General features: G+C 36.8%; 1 protein-coding gene across 2 annotated transcripts in view; it reads left to right on the plus strand.

Moving 5' to 3' along the window:
* Window positions 1-24849, plus strand: part of SGK1 (serum/glucocorticoid regulated kinase 1) — a 110010-nt gene that overhangs the window by 63311 nt on the left and 21850 nt on the right. For both annotated transcript variants that reach the window (XM_059177499.1, XM_059177498.1), the window contains exon 3: window positions 14889-14964. In XM_059177499.1, coding sequence (XP_059033482.1) covers window positions 14889-14964 — 76 coding nt within the window. The remainder of the gene's footprint in view (window positions 1-14888; window positions 14965-24849) is intronic.

A 24849-nucleotide genomic window follows, 5' to 3' on the forward strand; every position in this document is an offset into this window, starting at 1 on the left:
AAATGAGTAACAGCCCCATTTACCTCTCTTCATTGGCCTTCGCTTCCAACACTTGAATCACTTTACCATCTCTGTGGTTGTTTCCTAAATAACTTCAAAGTTCGTCAGTCTTTGAACATGGACTCTCAGAGTTCAGAACAATCTAAGTTGGGATTACCCCAACAGCTCCTTCACATCATCCTCTCATTCTTATAAAATTCTCATAAAAATATATTTATTTTTATATTGGTCTTCTTAAGTGTCTTTTTAAAACCTTTTTCTGGTCTAGATTTAGATTTGTTTTTAATGCAACTGATTTAGTAGATTTTGTAGAGGATACATTGTATAGAGTCTCTATGAGGTAGCCATTTTTATGCAATGCTGAAACCTAAGTAAAATTTCTCTAAGAGACATTTATAGAAATTAAAATCACAGCTAAAAAAAGTTTTATTGTATTTCTACTTAATTTTTTTCAAATATTTTCCTCTACTTAATCTTGGATAAATTTTCCAATTTTATACTTTTCCAGCAAGTTTCTAGCCAAAGGAACAAAAAAGAGAAAAAGAGAGAGAATCAGAAATTAGCTGCATAACACCAGTGCAATAATTATGCCAATTTAGTTTGGCATCAGTGTGATTATGAACAAATTTAGAGGCTTTAGAAATGTTTTGGGCTATTTCTGCATGAATTATATTTGAATCTCAGGTCTATTGTTTTCCTTTTTTTTTTTTTTTTGTAAAGCAGCCTGAAAATTACAATATATGCCAGTATGCAATTTGTAGTTCATTAATTTGATTAATACCTCTGAAGGTCTAGGCTTCCTGAAATGGTAACCTTATCTAGCATATTCAGTCTTGGTGTTTGGGAAGTTTAACAAAGTGTCCAGGTCCATGGAGAAACTAGATAATGGACATAAAGATTGAGGCCATAGGACTTAATGAAAATCTTCATGGGGGAGCCTTGACACTCCTTGTTCCCTCTTTCCCAATGAAAATGAACCTCTCATGGATTAATATTAGAGAATATTATCTCTGCACATGTCTAAAGAAACTCAAGAACACTACACTCCAACTGAGGACTAGAAGAGGGTAGACATGCATTCAAGATCATCAATAATTCTATGCTGAAAGATGCATGAGACTATAGCTTCAAAATACATGCACATTTTATATATAAATATATTTCCCTCTCTTCATTGGTCTTATTTTCCAACACTTGAATCATTTTATATATAAATATAATATACACATTTTTATATATGTATAAAATTATATATATATTTTATATATAAAAATACATTTTATATATGTATAAAATTTTATATATATATATTTTATATATATACATTTTACATATAAAAATGTATATATTATATTTATATATAAAATGATTCAAGTGTTGGAAAATAAGACCAATGAAGAGAGGTAAATATATGTAAATAAATATATACTTTAAATATATACTATATATATACTATATTACATATTATCTGTAAATTATATATATATTTAACTATAATATATTATATTGCATATTTATATATAAATTATATATATTTTTATATATTTTATCTTGACACTTTACATCAAGGCCTTTTCCAATCATTAGAACTTTCATCCTTCCATTTCCTAGAGAGGGAAAAAACTGTTTGCATTAAGATAGATAGATAGATTTATAGATATCAATGTTAGATAATTTTTACATTATGAAGATAATATAAAAATGCTAAAATTTTAGGAAATGGGGAAAAAAGAAAAACATCTATAATCCCACTACAGTAAAATAAGAAGCATTGCTTCATATATTGACTTTTTTTTTTTTTTTTAAAGATTTTATTTATTTATTTGACAGAGAGAAATCACAAGTAGATGGAGAGGCAGGCAGAGAGAGAGAGGGAGGGAAGCAGGCTCCCTGCCGAGCAGAGAGCCCGATGCGGGACTCGATCCCAGGACCCTGAGATCATGACCTGAGCCGAAGGCAGCGGCTTAACCCACTGAGCCACCCAGGCGCCCCATATATTGACTTTTATGTCCTTCTGTACACATTTGAAGTACAATTTGATATTGTGATTTCTCTTTTTAACATAACAATAGGTAACATTTCTCCATACCATGGAAAATACTTAAAAGGCACTATGAGCACAGTGGCTATGCTGTTCTTTACTTAATCATTTTCTCATTAAACATTAGATTGCTTTCAGTGAGTCTTAATTATAGATAATGTTAAGACGGCATTGTGCACACAAATTTATGAATTACTTATTAGGATAAGTGATCTAAAATGAGATAAATAAGATAAAAGTATTGGGCATCTTAAAACTGTTAAAATATAACAGCTTTCAGAAAACATTTAAAAATTATAGTAAAAGGAGAAGTTTATGAGAATACTAATTTTACAAAACCCTTGCCAGCACTGAATATTGTCTTTTAAAAAAATAAGTTCTGTTTATTATTAGGAATATAATTTTCTCTTAAAACATATATATTCTAATCAACCACCATTATTCATAATCCTTCCTTTCCAGGGGGAAAAGAGAAATAGGTATCACTTAAAATATATTGGTAAGGCATTTTCCACTTGGGTTTTCAAAGAGCAGCTTGGATTACTTAAGGATTGTGGTGATAAACCAGCACACTGTCTTCAGTTATAACCTGCCCCAGTAACCTTTGAGGCAGATTTTCCATAACACCAAGGGCTAAAGTCTAACTCACTTGGAGGAGAGTTATATAAACTGCTGTGTTCTGAACCATCATCTTCCAGCCTTACTCAGCATCTGTACTGCAAGGTCAAGTCCTGTTAATTATCACATCAAACTCTTAAGGGCTTCTGTACAGAGACTGTTTAGTGGTTTTAACTGGGGGAAAAGGCATTGATAAAAGAAGTGTTGAGTTCAGAAAAGAAATGGCGAAGTTTCTAAGCAAGACTTTTCCTTTTCTTTTTAACTGACGTCCCCATTCCTGGCCTTGAGGGCTCATCCTTTCTATTCGCCACAGAGACAAAGTCTAGATATATATGTAGAATTGTGTGCGCGCACACACACATACACACATGCATGCGTGTGTACACACACGCACACACACACAAACACACACACAAAGAAGGAATTGTCGTGGATATATATTTGGGTATGTATGCATGGGAGTTTCCTGGAAGAACCCACCAGAAACTGTTGGTGATAGTTCCTGGAGACTGTTGGTGATGGTTGTGGAACTAGGGACAGATTTTCTTTCTTCCTCTCAAAGATCAATTTAGTTAAAAACCAGTTATGCCCATCAATGTTCTGAAAAGATATTCTTCTGTTTTCTTTAAGAAAAGAAGCATATGTGGCCAATATAAATGGAACTGGCACTTTTGTGTGGCTATAGAGTAAATAGTAACAGGATGAAGTGATTTGAGCAGATGTGTAAGTAGTAGACTGCTCAGATTCATTTTCTTTTATGCACTCAGGTGCTTCACGCTTAACTCTCTTTAGGTTAAAATACCCCAGGAAAAACAGAAGGAAGTTTTCGGGACCACATGGAGGCATTAACAAGCATAGCATACGCGAGTTGAAGCCTTGCCATCAATCTCCCCATCTCCACAGCACCAGTGATCTGTAGCAATCAACCACAGCAGGTGCAAGACCTGAATTTTCATTCTCTTGACAAACATCGTTTGGAACCCCCATGGGGGACCTTGGGATACATTGAAAACAAGGGAACACAGCAGTGACCTGTCTGTGTTTACTTTAGGGCATGCTTCCGGTTTTGAGCAGAACTGAGTAGTAAGATATCTACATATAAATGTAAAACCACAGTTCATCATCCATTCTTTTAATAAGTATCTATTGTCACTTGGCTGTGTAACTACTTCTGTGGCTGGACTAGTATGCTAGTATGCTAAGGCACTGGGATTTGGTGAATAAGTCAGGACACAGTCCCTTTTGCTATAGAGCTCACAGTCTAGGAATATCTAAATTATAAGTAATGAGCAATAGAAAGGCTTCATTTTTCCAAGAAGTACATATTTTTGTACTTTTTCTGCTCCCTACCTTTTTGTGAATTTCTATTCCCCTGAAATGGAAATTTTTTTCTCCCAAGTAACTTTTAATCATTGCTTTGTGAAAAGAAGCCTCCTTGGGGCGCCTGGGTGGCTCAGTGGGTTGAGCCTCTGCCTTGGGCCCAGGTCATGATCCCAGGGTCCTGGGATCGAGCCCCGCGTCGGGCTCTCTGCTCATCGGGGAGCCTGCTTCCCTTCCTCTCTCTCTGCCTGCCTCTCTGCCTACTTGTGATTTCTGTATGTCAAATAAATAAATAAAATCTTAAAAAAAAAAAGAAGCCTCCTTTTATCATCTTTATTTTCCCACAGCAAATACTTAAAAACAGCAATGTATTTTACACCGTCTGGGAAGAAAGTGAACACAGATGGTGTCAAGAATAAATTCCATTCTTTTTTCCAAAAAGGTTAATAAGGGAGAGATAAACCCTCAAATTAAAAAGAATTAAACCCTCTAATTAAAAAGAATAAATCTTGAATAAAATTTTCAAGTAGATTTTATTAGTAACTCATGTATGGTATTTACAACCTAAGTCATTTGTAAGTACGTAGATATTTGGAGGCATTCTTGTTTAGTGATTAAAAGCCTGGGCTTGATAGCTGCATTTTCCTTTTCTGAGTTATCTTATTTTGGCATCTGTAAAATGGGCATAATGATAATAATACCTTTCTCATAGTAATGTTGAGAGTACAGAGTTAGCTAATGTGAAGCACTAGAACCTCTTGGCTCTAAGTGTAGTCTTTTGCCCTAGAAGGCTACACTTGTGTTTTGCCCTCTGAAGTTTTCCAGCATGTGCTTTTCTGGCCTGGCTGAGTGTTGGGTTCCTGGCAGCAGTCCTTTGTAGCTCCCAGACAGGTTCAAAAAGACATGCGCTACAGGGCCAGGGACTGGGAATGAGGCAGCCAGAGGGAGAACTGACTCTTGAAGACTGCCACTGAGCTGAGGAGAGGTTGGGGTGAGGGCAAGTAAACACAAAGCTTTCCTACCATTTTTAGGTTGCCCGCCCCCTTTTTTAATTCAACCTTCACTTGGTCGTGATAAACCTGCTTTCTGGAGTTCTAACAGATTTGGTTCTGACAACTTCTCCTTGCTTTTTGATGTTTCTGCCCAAGAACAGGCACTTGGAGGAGCCAACTCCACCATCTTGCTGATTTCCCTGGATAAGATTTCAAAGGTTAATGTGTCCACACTTCCCCTCCTCCCAAGAATGGACAGCAAGAATGCCCAGAGTTTGTTCAGAGGGTTCATGGAGTAATGAGATAATAAATATGCTGATCCATTGTAAACACTCCATAAAAATATGACTAGTGATTATTTGCTGAAATATAGTGAGACTTTAAATTCTAGGTCTAGGGAAAACTTCAATAGCAGATTGCAGTGGCATTTGTTTGCTTTTTTAGGACAACTAAAGGTAGCATCATTCAGTCCTCAGGAACGGTCCTATATGCCTTTAAAGATCTGGAGCATCTGTTTGATCCTTGACCAACCTCTTGATCCACAATTATGCTTGAATGATAAAATCCAAACTCAAGCCACTTCAGGATTTTCTAGAGCCCACTGAAAAAATAAGTAGAAAAAAGTATAGAGACAGAAAGAAAAGAAAAAAGTGAACTGCACATGGAAAATACCTGCCCAGAGAAGCAGCTAATGCAGGATCTTCTTGGAACACTCACAGGCCCACGATCTTAACCTGCTTACTTCCCAGAAGTTACTTCCCTCAAGTGTTCTGGCTGGGATCAGAACCTACACCTCTTAAAGCTGAAATTCAGTGCTTAGTAAAAACTGTCCACTTCTCCACATGTTATATAGATGTTTTTCATTCCCTGGACATTTTCCTACTCATTTCTCCATGGGCCTAATGACCTACCCACTGAATACCAAAGACATGTTGGATAAAGGATCATTGTCAAGTTGTATGACTAACTTGGCTAAATGCTAACACAGTTTTGCTATGAAAACCTTCCTTCTCTGCCATTCTAAACTTTGTAAAAGATGTATTTATTCATGTTGTTTTTGTTTATGGAAAAGATACATTTCATAATTATCAGCTATTTTTTTAACATATGTTTCATATCAGATACAAAAAAAAAGGTCAAATGAGATCTTAAAAAAAAAATGTTGGCTGGATCTGCTAAAAGTGAGTCTTCCAGCACATCTGGGAACCTCTGTAAAAAATTAACTCAACATTCTGGGCTCTTGGGATGGCCATTTTATTAACTGGTTTTGCAGAAGCACTCTGTGAAAGCCAAGGCATATAAGAAATATTTTTAGACCTGTAGACCATTAAATACTGTATAGTTAGCCCACTGCACGAGAAAAACAGCAGGTAGTTAAATGGAGGTGTCTAATTCCATTCACAGAGGGAAAAAGAAACCATGCATTTGTTGGCAATTGCATTTGAAAATTTAGACTCTGGCTAAAATGTTATTGGAAGATTGAATATCAGACTTTTTTATTAAAAGAAAATTAAACATCAAGAATTATAGCAAAGAGCAAATTACAATCACATTGGCCTTGAATCTGACATAGCTTCTGTATAGAAAAGCAGTAGGAACATTTTATCCTAGGACCTTACATAAAATCCAGATCCAGATTTCTATTTCTGCCCCCCCCCACCCGTTGTCAAATACCTTTGTAGAGATTTGCTCAAAGAGAAAAATACTAAAGAACATTGTCATTTGCCTTGAAAGATACTCCAAAAAACCCACATTTCTCTTTTTCTCATAATACCTAAGATTAGGTGTTTGTTCAACATTTAACTTAGGCCTGGAAATCATCCCTTATGTCACCCTTATATGCTACAGTGATCCTGAAATCACCATACTTAGTTTCTTCCCTATACCCAGTGGATAAATATGACTTAATCAGTGTTACTTCTGTTTGACAGAAGTTGGTTTCAGCATGACAGAGATTCCTGAGGAGTTTATGATTATGTGGTACTCCAGTCCCTCTCCCCTTGCATGGAGTCCTGCACTGGTATTTATTTTTTAAGTTTCTTTTTTTTTTTTTAATTTTATTTTTATTTTTTATTGCAATGTGTAGCCTCATTTGAGAACAACTGGAAAGCAATGTGCATGAGTAGGGGAAAGAAGAATCTAGTGGACTAGACACGGACTCGTCATGGACAAATCCAAATGATAAATTGAATTGAGCCTGAATCTATGCACAGTTTTGAAGATTATTCTTCCCACCTATGGTGTTATAGTCTTAGATAAGAGTCTGAAAGATAAATAGAGCCAATCATTAATAACTTTCTCCAATGAATGTATTGGTAGCTCAGTAGAGCCTAAGCAATTTTCTACATCTTTATGCAAAGAAAAATAAATGGTTTGATTGGAATGGCAGGAGCTAAACATCAGGCCAGGTCCTGGCTTTACCGTGAGACAGGCCTCCAGTTTCCTCCATTACTATGTATTTCTGGAAGCATCAACTACTGAGTTAACCCCACTCTCAACCACTTCAGAACTCCAACACCAGGAATTCAGGAGGGTTCAAACATGTGTTTGAAAACATGTGAATGAAAACATGTGTTAAACCATGACCTTTTGGCATAAAAATTGTCTCCTTTAATTTCTAATAACTTAAATTGAAGGGGACTTACAGACTTCATTTTTAATTGTTTAGAGATTAATAATTCAATCATTTAGCCCATGTTTGCTGAACGCTTATGGTGTGCAAACAATCCTCAGGAGTCATGAAATTTATAAAAGACCATAAAAAATGAAGGAGACAATTATATATTAAGTGCCATTGGGAAATAAAAAGCAGAAAGGGAAAGATATTTCCAAAACAAGATGTCAGGAAGGGCTTCACTGGAGCAAATACCTGGAGAAGATGAGAATTATGCAGATACCTGAGAAATGAAAGTTCTAGTCAGAGTGCTCAGCAAGCACAATGCCTGGAAAGAAGTCTTTCTTATTTTTTGCTGGTACTATCGGTATATAGATAATTCAGTTAACAGAACAAATGCTGAAAGAGTCTATCTCTTCTAGCCTCCAGTCTGTCAGGATTCTCCTGTTAACATGTTCAATTGTATGACCATGGCTAGTAAAACCTATCAATTATCAAGCCCTACGGGAAACTAAGCCTAAGCCTGACCCTAAGCCTAACTTTAACTTTGACAGTTTATCCAATAAGAAGACTAAGGCTAAAAGAGATTATGTAACATTGCCAGGGTCACACACAGAACCAAGTGTGGGGTGGCCATATTTTATTACAGGTCTATATGACTCCAAAGCCCATGCTCTAAACAGCCATATCCAGTTATTTCTACCAACTTTGATCTAAAATAAATGCAAGGAAGTATCTCTTAACCACAGTGGAGGTATTGCAAACAACATGAATAACTTCTGGCTATCTGTGTGACCTTCTGTATGTCACTTTACCCCTTTCAGAATTTGTTTTCCCATCCATTAAATAAGGAGGCTAAACTAAGTCATGTGTTAAATCCATTCTACCCACAAAATATGATTATTCTGTGATACATTAACTAACGCTGGCCCCTGTACCATCTTTTGAATCCTACCAAACCGATGATGTAGTCAGTGAACATGCAGTGATTACCTTTTCTGGGCCAGGCACAAGCTACAAACACCATTCCTCCAAATAATTTCTACTTAAGAATGTAGTTATATGCTTTGGTACAGATTATATAAAGGTTTGACCTGGATGTGAGTCAAACCAACTCTGAGTGTCTTCTTTGCTTTTTGTTTTAACTTACAAATGAAGATGTGTGATTGTTGGTTCTGATGCTGTTACTGAAAAATTTGTAGGAAGATAGGATCCTTTAAAGCTTCTAAAATGACCGCATATTGGGGTGCCTGGGTGACTCAGTCAGTTAAGTGTCCAACTCTTGGTTTTGGCTCCAGTCATGATCTCAGGGTTCTGAGATTGAGTCTCACCTATGGCTTGGCACTCAGCAGGGAGTCTACTTGAGATTCTCTCTCTCTCCCTCTGCTCTTCCCCCCTGCATTTGCACTCTCTCTCTCTCTCTCTCTCTCTCTCTCCCCCTCATTCTCAGTAATAAATAAATCTTTAAAAAATTAAAAAAAAATAAAGTGACCACATATTACCTGATTCCCTACTCAAGTCTTCCTGTTTATTGCTGCCATGGTGCTCTTCTCAACAGCTGGCATTAGGAAACTAGTTCTGCAAGGGCAGGGGCACATCCATCTGGTTCCCAGCTATTCGGGCATTGTCCTTACCATTCAATATGTTTTCCATAAATATTCATTCAATTAAATGTATAATTGAATTAATTTCAAAATTGAGGAGAAATCCAAGTTTTAAGAAGCCAACATCAGTTCTCAACAGACATCTTGAAATGTCAAGACTCGGACTCTGTCCCTCCATCAGTCACTCACTTATGCTATGCTCCCCACTAGTCCTCAATATCTTCATCTATGAAGCAAGAAGGAAGGTGACAAAAGATCTCTTACAGCTCCCCACATCTCTGATCCTTTCAACTCTACTAACATGTGATTTAATAGAGGTTTACCCTGGACATCTTGATTTTATGTAGACCAGAGGTTGAAACTGAAATACTTGCTGGGCCAGCAGGAAACATAAATAAGCAAAGTGGGTTGGATGACAAATTGTCTTAAGCAATTCACAGTCATAAAGACCAAACCAAAAAATATTAAAAAATCAACAAAAATGCAAGTGAAATAAAGCCTCCAAAAGAAGAACATTTGTCTACTTGATTGGAATCACAATGTTCTCAGGAGCCAAGATTAGTCCCTATGTTCCATGTCATATGAATGTAATTAATGTTAAGCTGCTGAATTATGATAAATCATTAGTTCTTTCAGAACTGTAAAACTTAGGATCTCTGTTGAAATTCTTTGACGAATCTCTTGACAAGACTCTTGCTGTCCTTGTGTACACTGTCAGGTTAGTGATACCAGATACACAGAGTGTGAGATGTTTGTTGTAGTGAAATAGCGTGGATGAATTCTCATCCTGCCATGAGCAATGTGGAGGATTAGCCCAAAGTTGGAGACTTGAGAACCCACACCTACCTACCCCCATTTACAACTGTGTAAGTGTCTCCACTAAACACCCAAAGATTATATGGTCTGGGTAGGTCAGAGATGAAGCAAGTGCCACCAGAAGGACTGTAGATACAGCACATGAACCAGGCCCTAAGTATGCTCCACAAGCCCGCCATGTTTTCTGAGGCACAGGGTAGAGTGATTTCTTTAGCTGCCGGGGACTATGGACAGTCATGGCCACAGCTGACCATTCTTCTTGGTCCCCAAATTCCAAATCTCTGAAATATTTAGGACTCCTCCCTCTTTCCCAATTTCTGGTCACCCCTCAAATTTTACAAAATCATTACAGCTGCCCTTCATAGCCATCCCTCCCTTCCGATTTTCACAGTGCCCTCGCTCATTGTGCTCTTCCTCAGTGTTTCCCTGACAGCACAGCAGCTTCCTGATCTCCTCAGCTTTGGTCCTTTGTGACTCTGGTCTTTCATACAAACTGCTAAGGCTCTTGAATTCCCTCAGAGTGAAGGATTCATTGACATTCAAAGCATTTCACCATCTGGCTTCTACCTAGTTTCCAGTCATTTCTCCCATGAGCTTTCTATTCCCATGAGGTAGTTCCACCAAGAGTTGCCTAACCATGCCTTATTAAGTTTTGCTCCCACACCTTTGTTTGTAATTTCCCCTCCCACCCTGCATGCTTTTCTACTGCCTGTCCACCAATCCAGTGTTGCCAGTATTTTCCAAACCTGCTCAAGTCCTCCCTGTACCTTAAAGCCTTGCTCAACAACTTTGCCCACACTATTCATTCCTTTTTTAAAAGTGGACAAAATTTAATAGCTATACAACATTCTTCATGTTGGATTTAGAGGAACTTAATATGAGGTTCCATAGACATCTTTGTAGATGTTTATGTCCTGTTACCAAAATCACAAGGTAAGGACCTAGTGATCAATGCATTTCCATTGTGCCCTTATAACAATCAGGGTAGCCCCTTGGTCTTCAACAAAAGCTTAATAAATACTTGTTGGATATAATAAAGCCATCTGAGAGAAAAAAAAATTAGGAAGACTTTTCTTCCCCTGGGTACACAGAACTGAATTTAAATTTAATATTTGCAGAATGACTTTATATCCTGTGATAGTATCTAGAGGACATTTTCTAAAGCCTCACTAAAGCAATTTAAGAAGCAAAAACTTATATCCCTAGATATAAAGTGTTCTTGCTTACTTTTGAACATCATGTAACCTGAGTTGGGAGAGACGCAACTTCCCTGGTTAAGAACAAACAAACATGTTGAGAGTTTCTATTGTATTTCAGGGAGAATTAATGACTTTAGCAGTAAAGTATACTGCATACTTTAGTAGCATACTGCTAAAATCATAAAAAGTCATACACAAATTACAAATAAGTCTAAAGTAAATCAGGGACAAATCTATACATTCTTATTAATTTTTCCTATGTCATCACCACAAGTGATTTTTAAATTATTCATATATGCATGTATATGTATTTATTGTGGAGCAATGTTCTTCAAATCGGGATAAGATGGAATGAGGAAAGGTGACCATAATTGTTTCCTTTCTGGCAACCCTATGGATATTACAACTTGTCATTAATTGAAGGCATTTTGTAAAATTAAGATTTGGCTCATTTCTCATATCAGTGGAATATCTAATGATTTATTCACAGGTTCATTTCCCAGAGCTTGTTCAAAATTTCTGAACATCTGACATCTTCCTAGATGTGTTAATCTGAAGCACCCTACCTTTTAGTGTTAAACTACTTCTATCCTTAGTCAACTGCCCTTATCTTTCTAATGTTCTAATGTTATAGTAACTTACGAAAGTACTTCTAGATCTCAAAACTCTAGGGAATAAGCATTCAGCAATGACCTTCTAGAAGTAATCCTCTTTCCTTCACCTTCACTCTAAAACTTTCTATTCTATTAGGCAAGGAGATTTTCCCTCCTTTCCCTCCAGGGACGTATTAGAAATAAGTTGAAAGATGGTACCTCTTCTATGAGAAAAACATATTTTTTTTAAGACAACCTCCCCCCAAAACCTGTAAGGATTTAAATAAGTGTGACTAAGTCCCATCAACTTTGTTGAATTCACAGTTTTAAAGGATCTCTTTCTAAATCGTCAGTTCCAAGTTGCTCTGTATGCAAAACAGTGCAAGAGATCATTTTGTTTTTTGAGAATGTTTATGCTGCCATTTATTAAATAAACTTTAACAGGCTTCATTAAATTTTAATAAATCTAATTATGGTTTGAATTGTCGGTTGTGGTAATGGCATGTGGTTATAGGGGGGAAAAAAGTCATTACTTAAAAACATTCTAAAGAAATTGCAACTGAAGTGTCACGATGTCTGGTATTTGCTTCACAATATTCCAGCCTAAAAAAGAGGGGAATAGATGAACTAAGACTGGTAAAATGATAAAGTGTTGAAAACTGTTAAAAGCTGTATGATGGGTACATAAGTGGTTATTATACTGTTTACTTTTTTGTGTGCTTGAAGTTTTTACCTCAGTAAAGAGACTTAAATATCATGACGAAGAGAGGCAAAAAAGAGGCCTGCCACCCTGGAAATGGAAGGCCTGGATGAGACAGAATGACTACTCTGAAATATTTGAGGAAATCATTTCCCAAGGAGAGCAGATATTCTAGGCAGCTCAATGGTGAACTAGAACAAGTGAGCAAAGTTTCAAGGATCCAGATTTCAATTCAACCTGTAAAGAACTTTCTAACAATTGGAGCAGTATTTTAATGGACTACGCTATCCCTTCGAAGGAATTTATATTGAGGCCTCTTAGTGAAGTTGGAGGGATTTTTGCATTGCTGCTCAGAATGTCATGTGGTCCATACATTCTTCTTATTTTTCCTGGAGATCTAAATTTTCATGATTTTTCTTTTTTTTACCACAATTTAACTTCTGGAATCATATTTCCTATCAATTAAAAACACATTACACTACCAGAAAACTCCATGAATAAAATGTAGACTCCTTCCATTTTTATTCATCAAATATTTTATGTACCTATCTGATCTATTCACAGGTGTAGGAGGGTGACTGATCCCTTAATTTTTGTGTGTGTGGTAAGAACAATTACCATGAAATCTCCCCTATTTACAGATCTTTTCAGTGTATATTACAGTAATACCAACTTTAGGCACAATGCTGTTCAACAGATCTCTAGAAATTAATTATCTCATGTAACTGAAACTTTATACCCACTTCCTTCTCTTCCTCCTTCTAGCCAGCCCCTGGCAAGCACCATTCTACTCTCTGATTTTGCATGTTTAGATAGCTCTTAGAAGTAGTATCATGTAGTATTTGTTCCTCTCTGTTTGGCTTATGTCCCTTAGCCTAGGTTAATTCGCCTTGTTGTGGATGGTGGGATTTCCTTCTTTTTTAAGGCAGAATAATATTTCATTGTAGGTATTATACCACATTTTCTTGATCCATTCGTCTTTCTATAGCCTTGTGGGTTGTTTTTATCTCCTGGTTGTTGTAAATGATGCTGCAGTGAGCATAAGGGTGCAAATAATTCTCTGGGATCCTGGTTTCTACACGTTCTTTGCTAGTAGTTTCCACCAAGAGAAGGAGCCTGTGCCAGGTTGCAAATTGATTCATTGCTTCTTTTATTTATTTTTTTTTAAAGATTTTATTTATTAATTTGACAGAGAGAAATCACAAGTAGACGGAGAGGCAGCCAGAGAGAGAGAGGGAAGCAGGCTCTCCGCTGAGCAGAGAGCCCGATGCCGGACTCGATCCCAGGACTCTGAGATCATGACCTGAGCCGAAGGCAGCGGCTTAACCCACTGAGCCACCCAGGCGCCCCTCATTGCTTCTTTTAAAGTAAAGACCTGCTATGGAAAGGAAAGTTCAGCAGACCTAAGCAAAGTATTAAGTGACATTTTTGAGTATTTTGATTGTTGCTGCAATGGAAGGAATTCATCCATGAAATAATCATAGGGACTTTTCACGAGTAATCAAATTTAGATATAAAATATATCTTCTATATACAATAATATAAAATCTATAATAAACACTAAAATAATATAAACATCTATAGATACAAAAGACATCCTCTAAATTGAATGTCCTTCTTACCCTAAGATTTCTATTTCCCTAACTGAAACTATTTTTGAAAGCCACACATCACATGAGTGTGAAGTTGCACCCAAAAAAAAAGATTAGTGCTATTCCCTAGAAATTGTTGTGAGGAATCTATTATTTGGATATGCCCTAGGCAGAGACGTTAGGTTGAATGAAATATATATATATATATATATATATATATATATATATATACACACATATATATATGCTAGTATTTTAAAAATATAGATTCTGTTACGATTATAAAATAAGAATTCATTTTATTTCTTTGTTTCAAGTTTTTAATTAAGTTCTCATTTGTTAACATATAGTGTGGTGTTAGTTTCAAAAGAATTTATTTTAAGGTGCCACTGAATTAAAAATAATTCTCCCTTATTGTGTATTTTCCCAAGTATATATGCTAAAAGTACCTTCTCTATTATGTAGAAGTCCAAAACACATTTCATGTGGTAAGTGTCTTTACATTAATACATTGCTAATCTTACAAGGCCTCTGTGTACAGCTGTATAGTTTGCACACTGCAAAAAGCATGGGATAAGGGAGCTATCGGAAGCTGAACTCCAGCTCCCATGTGGTTATCTAGCCATGAGTCCTGGCAGTGAAACTCTGTCAGGTCAAGGGTTACCCACAATCCCAACTGGCCAGGAGCTGCCATATGCACTAGCTTCAGCCTTGGAATCTTGCCTATAGAACTGTAGGTTGGAAACAGATGAAACAGTGAATCCATTTTCACATCTCTTCTTTTCTCCTTGTTTTCAAGGCGAAAGAGCCATGTAATCATGCCAGCATCCTGACCAAGCCTGACCCAAGAACCTTCTGGACTAATGATGATTCAGGTATTATTGGAAAAATACACTCTCACCCTGGGATGTACAGGAAGCATTTGTAGTAAAGAAGTACGCAGAGGCAAGGTTTGGGGGGAAACTGTGTTTTGCTTGTTTGTTTGTTTGTTTGTTTATACCTAGTCTAACACTTGACTATACTTCACAATCAATTATATATATATATATATATATATATATATATATATATTATATGTACACAGGTACATGTATATAAAATACAAGTCCCTTAATTTTATCTTATGTTTTAGTATGTAAAGCATATATATGATCAGGCATAACTTTATAGAGTGTGAAGTATCTTCAGGCATTAGGGGCAACAGAGGAATGAGTCTCTTTCCTGGACTGGAGGACGGAGGTAAAGGATAAGGTGGCCAAATACTGGAAGTTTCTCTTCTAGAGGAAGAAGTAGATTAAAAAACCCAGGGGGAGTCACACTTGAGAATACTTAGCGGAGGGTAGGCATGACTTCTATCCAGGGGTATAAACCTAGTCAGAATCAGAAGAATGTCACTTTGTGAGATCAGAGAGAATTTGCTTCAGGTTGTGTAATTAAAAATCACTCTCAGAAAAAGAGTATGGTATGGAAATGCAAGGCATTTTTTTCCTTTATTCACAGCTGAGACATAAGGCCTAATTGTGAGAGGTAAAGATCCAACTACAAATAAAAAGAGAAACTTAAGCCAAAGGAGCTAAAATATCTAAGAGAGTGTTACCAGAGCTTTCACCTTTTCTAATTAAAATAGGATCTAATTCAATAGAGAGCAGTAGTAGAGTAGGAGAGATAATACCTCATATTTGTATTAGGCCTCACGGCTTTATGAAGCTCATTCACAAGAATTCATGTGTTTTTGGCAACCCTGTGAAACAGGAGGGGCAGCCTATCCACCTGTCCCTGTGTGAGAGATAAAAATCAGACCCTGAAAGAGGCTGGCTGACAGAGCTAACGCTCATGACCAGAAAATACCAGAACTGGGAGTAGGTCGGAGAGCCTGCTGGCCCAGTTCTATAACATGCTTCCTCAGAAGAAGCTGTCTTATGAGAACCAACGTGGGCTAAGTCCCTGCTTTAATCTTTCCTTTATAAAAGAGAGTCAGAGACTATGCCCATTAGCAGAAGCTGGAGGGGAGCCTAAGAAGGAAGTACAAAACCCTCTCATGCCTTTTTTCAAAGACAAGTCTTAGAGTCTAAACTTACTATCAATTTCCTCTGTCAAAAAAAATGATTGTCTTGTTTTCTGCCTTTTGAACAGAGATGAAAAGCATGAAAGTGAATTGGCCTATTTATGCTATCATTTTGGTCCATTAGTAATACAAGCACAGAATAAACAAGCCATCCACTGGCTAATGCCACTAAGACCCGCCGCACATGTGTTGTAAAGAAGCTATGTAGAACAAGACATCACAATTAAATAATAAAAATGGTTCCTAAAATTATGTAGAGGCTGGAATAGGAAGGAAATCTGTACAGAAAATAGTGTTCAGGCACTTTCTGGAGCTGGAAAAATTATGCTACAAGAAAAACTAATGCAAGTGAAGGGCTGCCTGGGTAGCTCTGTCGGTTCAGGTCATGATCTCAGGGGTCCTGGGATCAAGTTCCACATCAGGCTCCCTGCTCAGCGGTATGTCTGCTTCTCCCTCTCCCTCTCCCTCTCCTCTGCCCTTCCTGCCTTGCTCGTGTTCTCTCTCTCTCTCTCTCTCTCTCTCTTCTCTCAAATAAATAAATAAAATCTTGAAAAAAAGAAAAAAAGAGAAAAACTAATGCAGAACATATAAAGAAATAGCAATAGAAATACTTCAAATCTACACATTTAAAAAACTTTTTTAAAAATTATTTTTGTGTCATCAGTGGGGGTACAAAGATACCGTGTTCCCTCTGAGGTGGCTCATCTAGCAAAGAGCTTTTCCAGTAACCAAGTCCAAGACTAGGGTCTATGTCTAGTGATTTTGGAGGGAAGGGAGAGGGGTTCACTGTTCAGTCAAATCCCAACACAAGGATATTAAGATCTCTAACTATGGGGTAGAATTATCTTTAATTTTTTAATTAAAATTATCTTTAATTTAAATTATCTTTAATTCAATCAATTTTCATCTCATATATTTCAAAGCTCTGATACTAAGCCATAAATTTTTATAAGTTATAGTTTTTGGATGAATTGATCATATCCCACTTTATCTCTGGTAAAAGGTTTTGTTAAAAGTCTGGCGTTTTTATTTTTTTGGTTTTTTTCCTGATATTAATATAGCCAAGCCAGCCTTCTCAAGCCTAATCTTCACATGGTATATCTTTACTATCCATATACTTTCAACTTACCTGTCTGTGTCTTACAGTTAAAGTGCTTCTCATATACATGTCTTATAGTTAGGTTTTCCTTTTAAATCCTATCTGAAAATCTGTGGGGTTTTTGTTGTTGTTGTTGTTGTTGTTGTTTGGAATGTTTATATCTATACCTATGTATAGCTATACAATGGGATATTATTCAGTCATTAAAAAGAATATGTATACCGCATCATTTTTATCCATCCATCTAGGGATGGACACTTAGGTTGCTTCCATATCCTGGTTATCATAAATAATGCTGCAATAAACATTTTATGAATGCCTATATATTTTCAAGCAAGTGTTTGTGTTTTCTTTGGTAAATATCTAGTAGTGGAATTACTGAATTGAATGGTATTTTTATTTTAAATTTTTTGAGGAATCTTCATACTGTTTCCAGAGTGGCTGCACCAGTTTGCATTCCCACCAACAGTTCAAGAGGGTTCCTTTTTCTCCACATCCTCGTCAACGCTCATTATTTCTTGTGTTTTGATTTTATCCACCCTGACAGATGTAAGGTGATTGCAGTTTTCCTTTGTATTTTCACATGATGATTAGTGATGTTGACTATCTTTTCAAGTGTATGTTGGCCATCTCTAGTTCTTCTTTGGAAAAATGTCTATTCAAGTTCGCTGTCCATTTTTAAATCATATCATTCAGTTTTTTGGTGTTGAGTTGTGTAAGTATTTTGGATACTAACCTTTTATCAGATATGTTATTTCACATATCTTCTCCCACTTCGTTGTTATGTTGATGGCTTCCTATGCTGTGCAAAAGCTTTTTATTTTGGTGTAGTCCTAATAGTTTATTTTTGTTTTTGTTTCCCTTGCCTCTAGAGACATTGATAATATTGCTAAGGCTGATGTCCAAGAGATTCTGCCCCTGTTTTCTTTAAGGAGTTTTACGGTTTCAGGTCTCACATTTAGCTTCCATAAGTTCCATACAAATTTTAGGATTAGTTGGTCTGGTTCTGTGAAAAATACTGTTGGTATTTTGACAGGAACTGTATTGGATCTATGTATTGCTTGGTGTAGGAGGGACATTCTGATGATATTAATTCTTCTAATCCATAAGTTCAAAATACCTTAATATAATATGTCACCTTCCACTGCCTGCTTTAATTTTTTTAATCTTTGGTTTTTGTCAGTTTGACTCTGATGTGTCTTAACTAGAGTCTGTGTTCTTTAAGATGTAGACCCCTCAGGTTTATGAATTTAAACATCCTTCTTGTCTATTAGATTTCTTAGAATTTGAATCTGAAGGATGCAATGATTTCTGCTGTGGATTCTACACTGCCCCGTGTCCTTTGTTCTTCGGGATATCAGGATTTCAACTAAAACTTTTCCTAAATGCCTTCAATTCTATTAAGTGTAAACACCAACTAAAGCAGTTTTTAGCCATCCTCTGCAACATGCAAACATGTGAGCCTATACATGGTCCTTTGCAAAGGCAGTGTTCTAGTCACAGCAAGAATTTTGTTATGGGAACTTTTACCACCTCCTGAAATAATTGTGATATCATTCCATCATTTCCTACAGCAAATATATTACAGTGAATGGCATATTTCCATTCAAAGCTAGTCATCATCAGAGTATTTTACTTATTTGACTTAATGTATAGTCCCTAGATACACAGTTTAAGTAGAGTTAACTATTAGGGGTAATTAGTCCACACTGATAGAAAGAGATGCCAAATTTTAAAATTATTTTGTTTTGAAATAAAGGTTTACTGAGGGTCAGCGCACCCTGAAATCTGGTGGGATTGTCTGGATATTTCATACTCACCGTCTTTTTGCATGACTATCGGAAGCCAGGACCGGCTCGCTCAGTTGCCTCGCACAGCTATGGTAGCTGGAGAAACAAAAGTAATTTTAAAAAAGTTTTTTTGAACATAATATAGAAGTGGCATCTCATCATGGGAAAGAAATGGAAAATAGAGAAAGGAAGAAAATTAATCACGCGTAATCCTCCCGCCCACGTTTGTTTTCATTGGACTGGACTCGCGCACATTCCCAGCATTTGTCCTGACAATAGGCAAACAGGCTACACAAGTTTAGGCTCTTTCTTATTTTCTTTGTTTTTAGGCTTTGAAACTCGAGTTGTTTTTTTGCACACCTTTGTTTCTCAATTGCTGGTCCTGCAGTGGCCTGTAACGATCTCTTACATTAGAATATCAAGGTAAGATGAGTTCTCCACTCTTTCAAAATGGGCATTTTTCCCAGTCCTCATACTGGCTACACAGATAATGCTCTTTGCTTAGAGGAAGTCGGATAATGAAGTGGTTAAACAATAAGGTTTCTTTTTGCAAAGGCCATGATTTTAACTGGGCACTTGATTTGCCAGGTGCGAAAATGGAACCCTCTGATATTCTCTCTGGGCTTTGATTTAAAGTCACCTTTTCACAAGAAAATGTAATTTTTCCCTTGGGATGTTCAAAATGTCTCTATTTCTTTCAAGCTAAAAATTAAAGACCAAGAAATCATTATTGTGAAAATTTTTTCCAGAGGGAAGAAGAAATGATTTTTTTCTTCTGTTTTTCAGGATTATTCTTTGTTTCTTTATATTTTCTAATGAGTCATTACATTTTAAAATTCAGCCCAAATTTCTGGGGATGTAGAAATCACCAAAAAGTGGCAGATTCATATGTATTCAGGAGCAGTAATAGTTTATGTACCAAATGTAGAAACAAAATGATTCACAGTTTAAAAACATATGGACTACAGAAATATTTCAGTATTTCAGAGAATACGTAAAATTAGATCATTGAATTAATATAAGGAGAGGGAGGACTTCATTACATAGATTTTAAAAAGTGAAAAAACATAATTTTTAGACTTTTTTTCTTAAAAAGCAAAATGGTCTCATATTTATATCTAGAAAACAGTTGCTTCACCCCTCAAAGTATGGCATTATCTAACAAAACAGAAAAATGTGATACAAGTTAAACAGGATCTGCTTACACGGAAACTTTCTATCTGATACATGCTAGCCAGTGTAGACTTTGCCTCTTGCCATTGAAGATAAACCATTTGGTAAAAATCTATGGATATGTGAAAATCCTGTAAGTGGATTAACCTTATTTACTCAGGTTCTAACCACAGAAAGGTAGCTATCTCAGTAGTAAGGTCATCATACCCAAGAGTGAGGAATTCCAGAGTTACCTAAAGCCATCAATGGCACCAGAGCAGAGCTAGGCTTTGGAAGGACCAAGAACTACAATCATAAGGACTTTGCACTTGATGGGGTTTGGACTGACCCTATTTCTGCAACTCAAATGTTTCAAAATCCCAGACTTGGTATTAATTTCCTCTATCATAGATTGGGTAGCCATAATCATCCTGGGTTTCCTGAACCACATCTCTTTCAGTCAATTGGGCCCACTCACATGACAGCTAACCAGCAAGCCCATTGGCCAGGCTTTCCAGTGAGCATGTGCAGAGCAACAGGAAATGGCTCAGCAGTTCACCTTCCGGTGTGGTTGTTGCTGAGCTCCTGAGAAGGGCCCCCGGAGTTGGCCACCAACCTCAGTGCTTGTTACCCGGTGTGACTTGGACAAACGGTTTCACCCTTCTGCACTTCCCCTTCTTTCACCTGCAAAAAATGGGATATTTATAGTAGATCACAGAGTTTTGTGAGGGTTTAAGGAAAGAATGCAGGTAAATGTACTCAGAACTATATCCAGCATATAGCTTGGGGTCAACTTATGTTAGCTCTTCTTACTTGTAGAAAGAATGATGTCATTTAGACACATCTGAACACAGATAGCCCTGCTCTATTTAGGGCTTACAAACCATGGGCTGAAAGAATATATTTTATTTTGTCATTGCTGTTACTGTCTCTTACTTCACTGGACCTATAGCTTGTTTTTTTCTTTCTGGACCACAAAGTGCATTATTCACTGTCAACCGTTATCTGGTTCCCCAGACGCAAGACTGATAAGTTTCCTGAAAATAGACATATGGCTGGACATAAAATCCTCAAATTGGAAAGAACCTTAGACATGGCCTAGTCATTTAGATAAAATATCACCTTCTTCAGCAAGGATCTGTAAAGCAAAAAACACTTCATTTTCACATGACTTTAACCTTTTCCCATGCTTTAGAGGGTTCCAAGTTCAAGGACGAGTTATTTATTCCAGTGAGTAGCAGAGTATCATTTCAGAACTCCTCTGTTTAGACTCTGCTCATCTAGCATTTAAGCCATAGTTTGATGGCAAAAGTTTATCAAACCCAATCCTCCTGATTGTCCTGCTTCCAAATGTGTGCATATGTGACTGTAGACTCAGGTCAGCTCAGCACAGAGAAGCCCCTTCCTCTCCCTCAGACTGTGGAAATTATGAGTTTAGCTTTCTGAAGCTTTACAGTTGGAGCAAAATCTGTTTCTGCCTTTGTTGAACTCACAATTGTCTCTTCGTCTGTGTGATGACCAAAATTGCTTGTTATTGTTGCTGTTTTACCCAAGGCTGAACTAACAGTGTTTCACAATGGCTGATTTTTCTGATTCCAGAATTCTTTTTTTTTTTTTTTAATTTTTTATTTTTTATAAACATATATTTTTTATATACATATATTTTTATCCCCAGGTCTGTGAATCACCAGGTTTACACACTTCACAGCACTCACCAAATCACATACCCTCCCCAATGTCCATAATCCCACCCCCTTCTCCCCAACCCCCTCCCCCCGGCAACCCTCAGTTTGTTTTGTGAGATTAAGAGTCACTTATGGTTTGTCTCCCTCCCAATCCCATCTTGTTTCATTTATTCTTCTACCCACTTAAGCCTCCATGTTGCATCACCACTTCCTCATATCAGGGAGATCATATGATAGTTGTCTTTCTCTGCTTGACTTATTTCGCTAAGCATGATACGCTCTAGTTCCATCCATGTTGTTGCAAATGGCAAGATTTCATTTCTTTTGATGGCTGCATAGTATTCCATTGTGTATATATACCACATCTTCTTGATCCATTCATCTGTTGATGGACATCTAGGAAACAGTTAACAAAATCAAAAGACAACTGACAGAATGGCAGAATTCTTTTTAAATGTGGTTCACACACTACTTCCTTGTGCCTATTTTATCCAGATCATTCATTTAATGTCTAAGATCTTTGATTTTCATGTTACTATTTTATTAAGGGCATTTTATTATGGCTAAAAATAGTACCAGAAAAATTTCTCCCTTAAACAATGCAAGTAAAGTACATTAAATTCAACTTCATAGCTTTCACAGTTACTTTCTCACATTTTAATGGATATTTTGCTTTATTAGTTTACTTCAGACTAATCAGACAGATTTTTTAAATGTAGTGGATTTGGGTTGCAGCTGATGTGAAGATGTCCTAATGTAGTTTATTATTTTAAATATGCTGAAATAGTCTGCCTCTAATAGCTTTGCTTTTGCCCAAGAAGAGGTGTAATACATGAGACAATATTTCAGGAGGTTATATGCTATCATAGGAAAAGCCAATGAAAAAAGGGCTTGGGATTGTTGTCTTAATAACAGAAGCATTTTATTTAGTTAAATATAAACATAGTTTTCAAAATTCGAAGAAAAATTACTTTTCAATTTTATAATTGTACCTTATAAAGAGAACGGGTCAGTGACTGATAATGCAAAATAAAAATAGTACCAGAAATATCTCAGGGATGAAAGGGCCCATGAAAAGGGATAGAAAGGGAGGTATTGGGAATGGAGCGGGGGGATGCACGGCGGCAGGAGGAGCATGGGGATATGGCGAAGTATACATACCCAAGGATGCTCAGACTGAAAACAGAATTGGAATTTAGGTCAGGGAGCCTCCAGCAAGTCCATCTGTAAAATGGAGAGATAGTGGAAGTAAATCAACTCTAAGTTGCTTTCTTATTCAGAAACTCTTATTTGTTGAAGACTCCAATTGATAGTGAAAATGAGGTCAGGGAAAAAAAAAAAAAAGCTCAGTGTGAGTTGGGGCCTTTGCACAGACTTCAGTGAACAGTGTAGCCCTAGGGGCCCAGCTTTCCCTCCTCTAAAATATGTGGCACTGGGTGTTGTATGTAAGTGAAAAATCACTGAAATTATACTCCTGAAACCAGTATTGTACTGCATGTTAGCTAAAATTTAAATTAAAAAAAAAAAAAAAAAGGAAAGAAATACGTGGTGATCAGCATTTCCACTGATTAAAATTTTGGTCCTTAGAGAAAAATTTTATGGGAATAGTTCATCTGCGCTGTTCTTGTAGGTATAACATTACATATAACACTTGCCTTTTCTAATTGTCTTCCCATCCCTCACCTCATCTGATCCTTCCAACTGCCCTGTGGGATTAACAAAATGGGTGTTAACCCAGAGGATCCTTGAAAAAGTTAAGTGTTTTGCCCAGAGCTAAATGTTGAGTCATAAATACTAAAAGACAGAACTGTTATCAGATCTGGAAACTCGTCCAGCTCTCCTGCTACAACTTCATGAAGGTACGAAGGGAACTTTGTAATGAAAGTCACTTGAATGTGGACACAATGTTTGAGGAAAGGACAGAAAGTCAAGAATGAGATTCAGACTGAGATGTGGTCTTGCCACAGGTTGGGGGAGCTGACAAAAGGAAGAAATTAAAGTAAGTTTGGGCTTTGTCTTATAGGAGGGAGGTATAATGTTTCCCTTCCTACCCAGCACTCTGCTGGGTTCTATGAGGAAAAGGAGCAACGGTTTTCCCCTTATACGTTCAGGTAGATAAACCGGACAGACACCTGTAGGATATGAACAATATAATGTAAATCCAAGTTAAAATAATTACAGCTGCCTAGGGATATGTGAAGGACTATAATTTGGAACAGAAGGTAAGGCAGATTATTTCACTGGTGTAAAGCAGATCTTTCAGTGTCAGAAAAACCTAGATTTGCATTCTGGTTTTACCTTTTCTAGCTATGTTTTATCACACAGCTAATGCTAACCCCTTTAAGCCTCAGGTCTTAAGAACATAGAGGGGGTAGTAAGTTCTTCATATGCTTCTTGGGAGGATCAAATGTGAAATTGCATTAAAAAAAAACAAAAAACAAAAAACAAAAACAAAAAAAAACAGAACACTAAAATATAGTGCCTGCCACTCAGAGTAGTCATTCAATGTTAGCTATTGTAATAGATGTTCTATAGGACTTACAGAGAGGAACACGTTCATTTCTGCTTATCCACATGCCCCTGGTAACACCAGGTATGCTGGGGTTAGAACAAGTAGAGGAGCTAGTCCTTAAAAAAAAAAAACTCCATAAAAATAAATAAATAAATAAATAAATAAATAAAATCAAAATTAAAGTTAAAAAAAAAAAAAACTCCATGAGAATATTTGAACATGGCTTATAAAATAACTCTATTAATTGATGTCGGTTGACCACGGTAGGGATCGCCTTGGAAGTAGAGTGATTCCAGTGGAAAAAATAAAGAAACAAGAAACAAGCTCGAGAAAGGGGTTAGCAGGAACATTGTAGGGAGGTTCATAGCTCCTAAGGGCCTTTTCACACTGATAGAATCTGATCATGATTCTATGAGTACCAGGAAGTGGGAACAGCAGTGCTGGTCAAATAAAAGCC

Source organism: Mustela lutreola, chromosome 6, assembly GCF_030435805.1.
Source record: "Mustela lutreola isolate mMusLut2 chromosome 6, mMusLut2.pri, whole genome shotgun sequence".
NCBI classification, from domain to species: Eukaryota; Metazoa; Chordata; class Mammalia; order Carnivora; family Mustelidae; genus Mustela; species Mustela lutreola.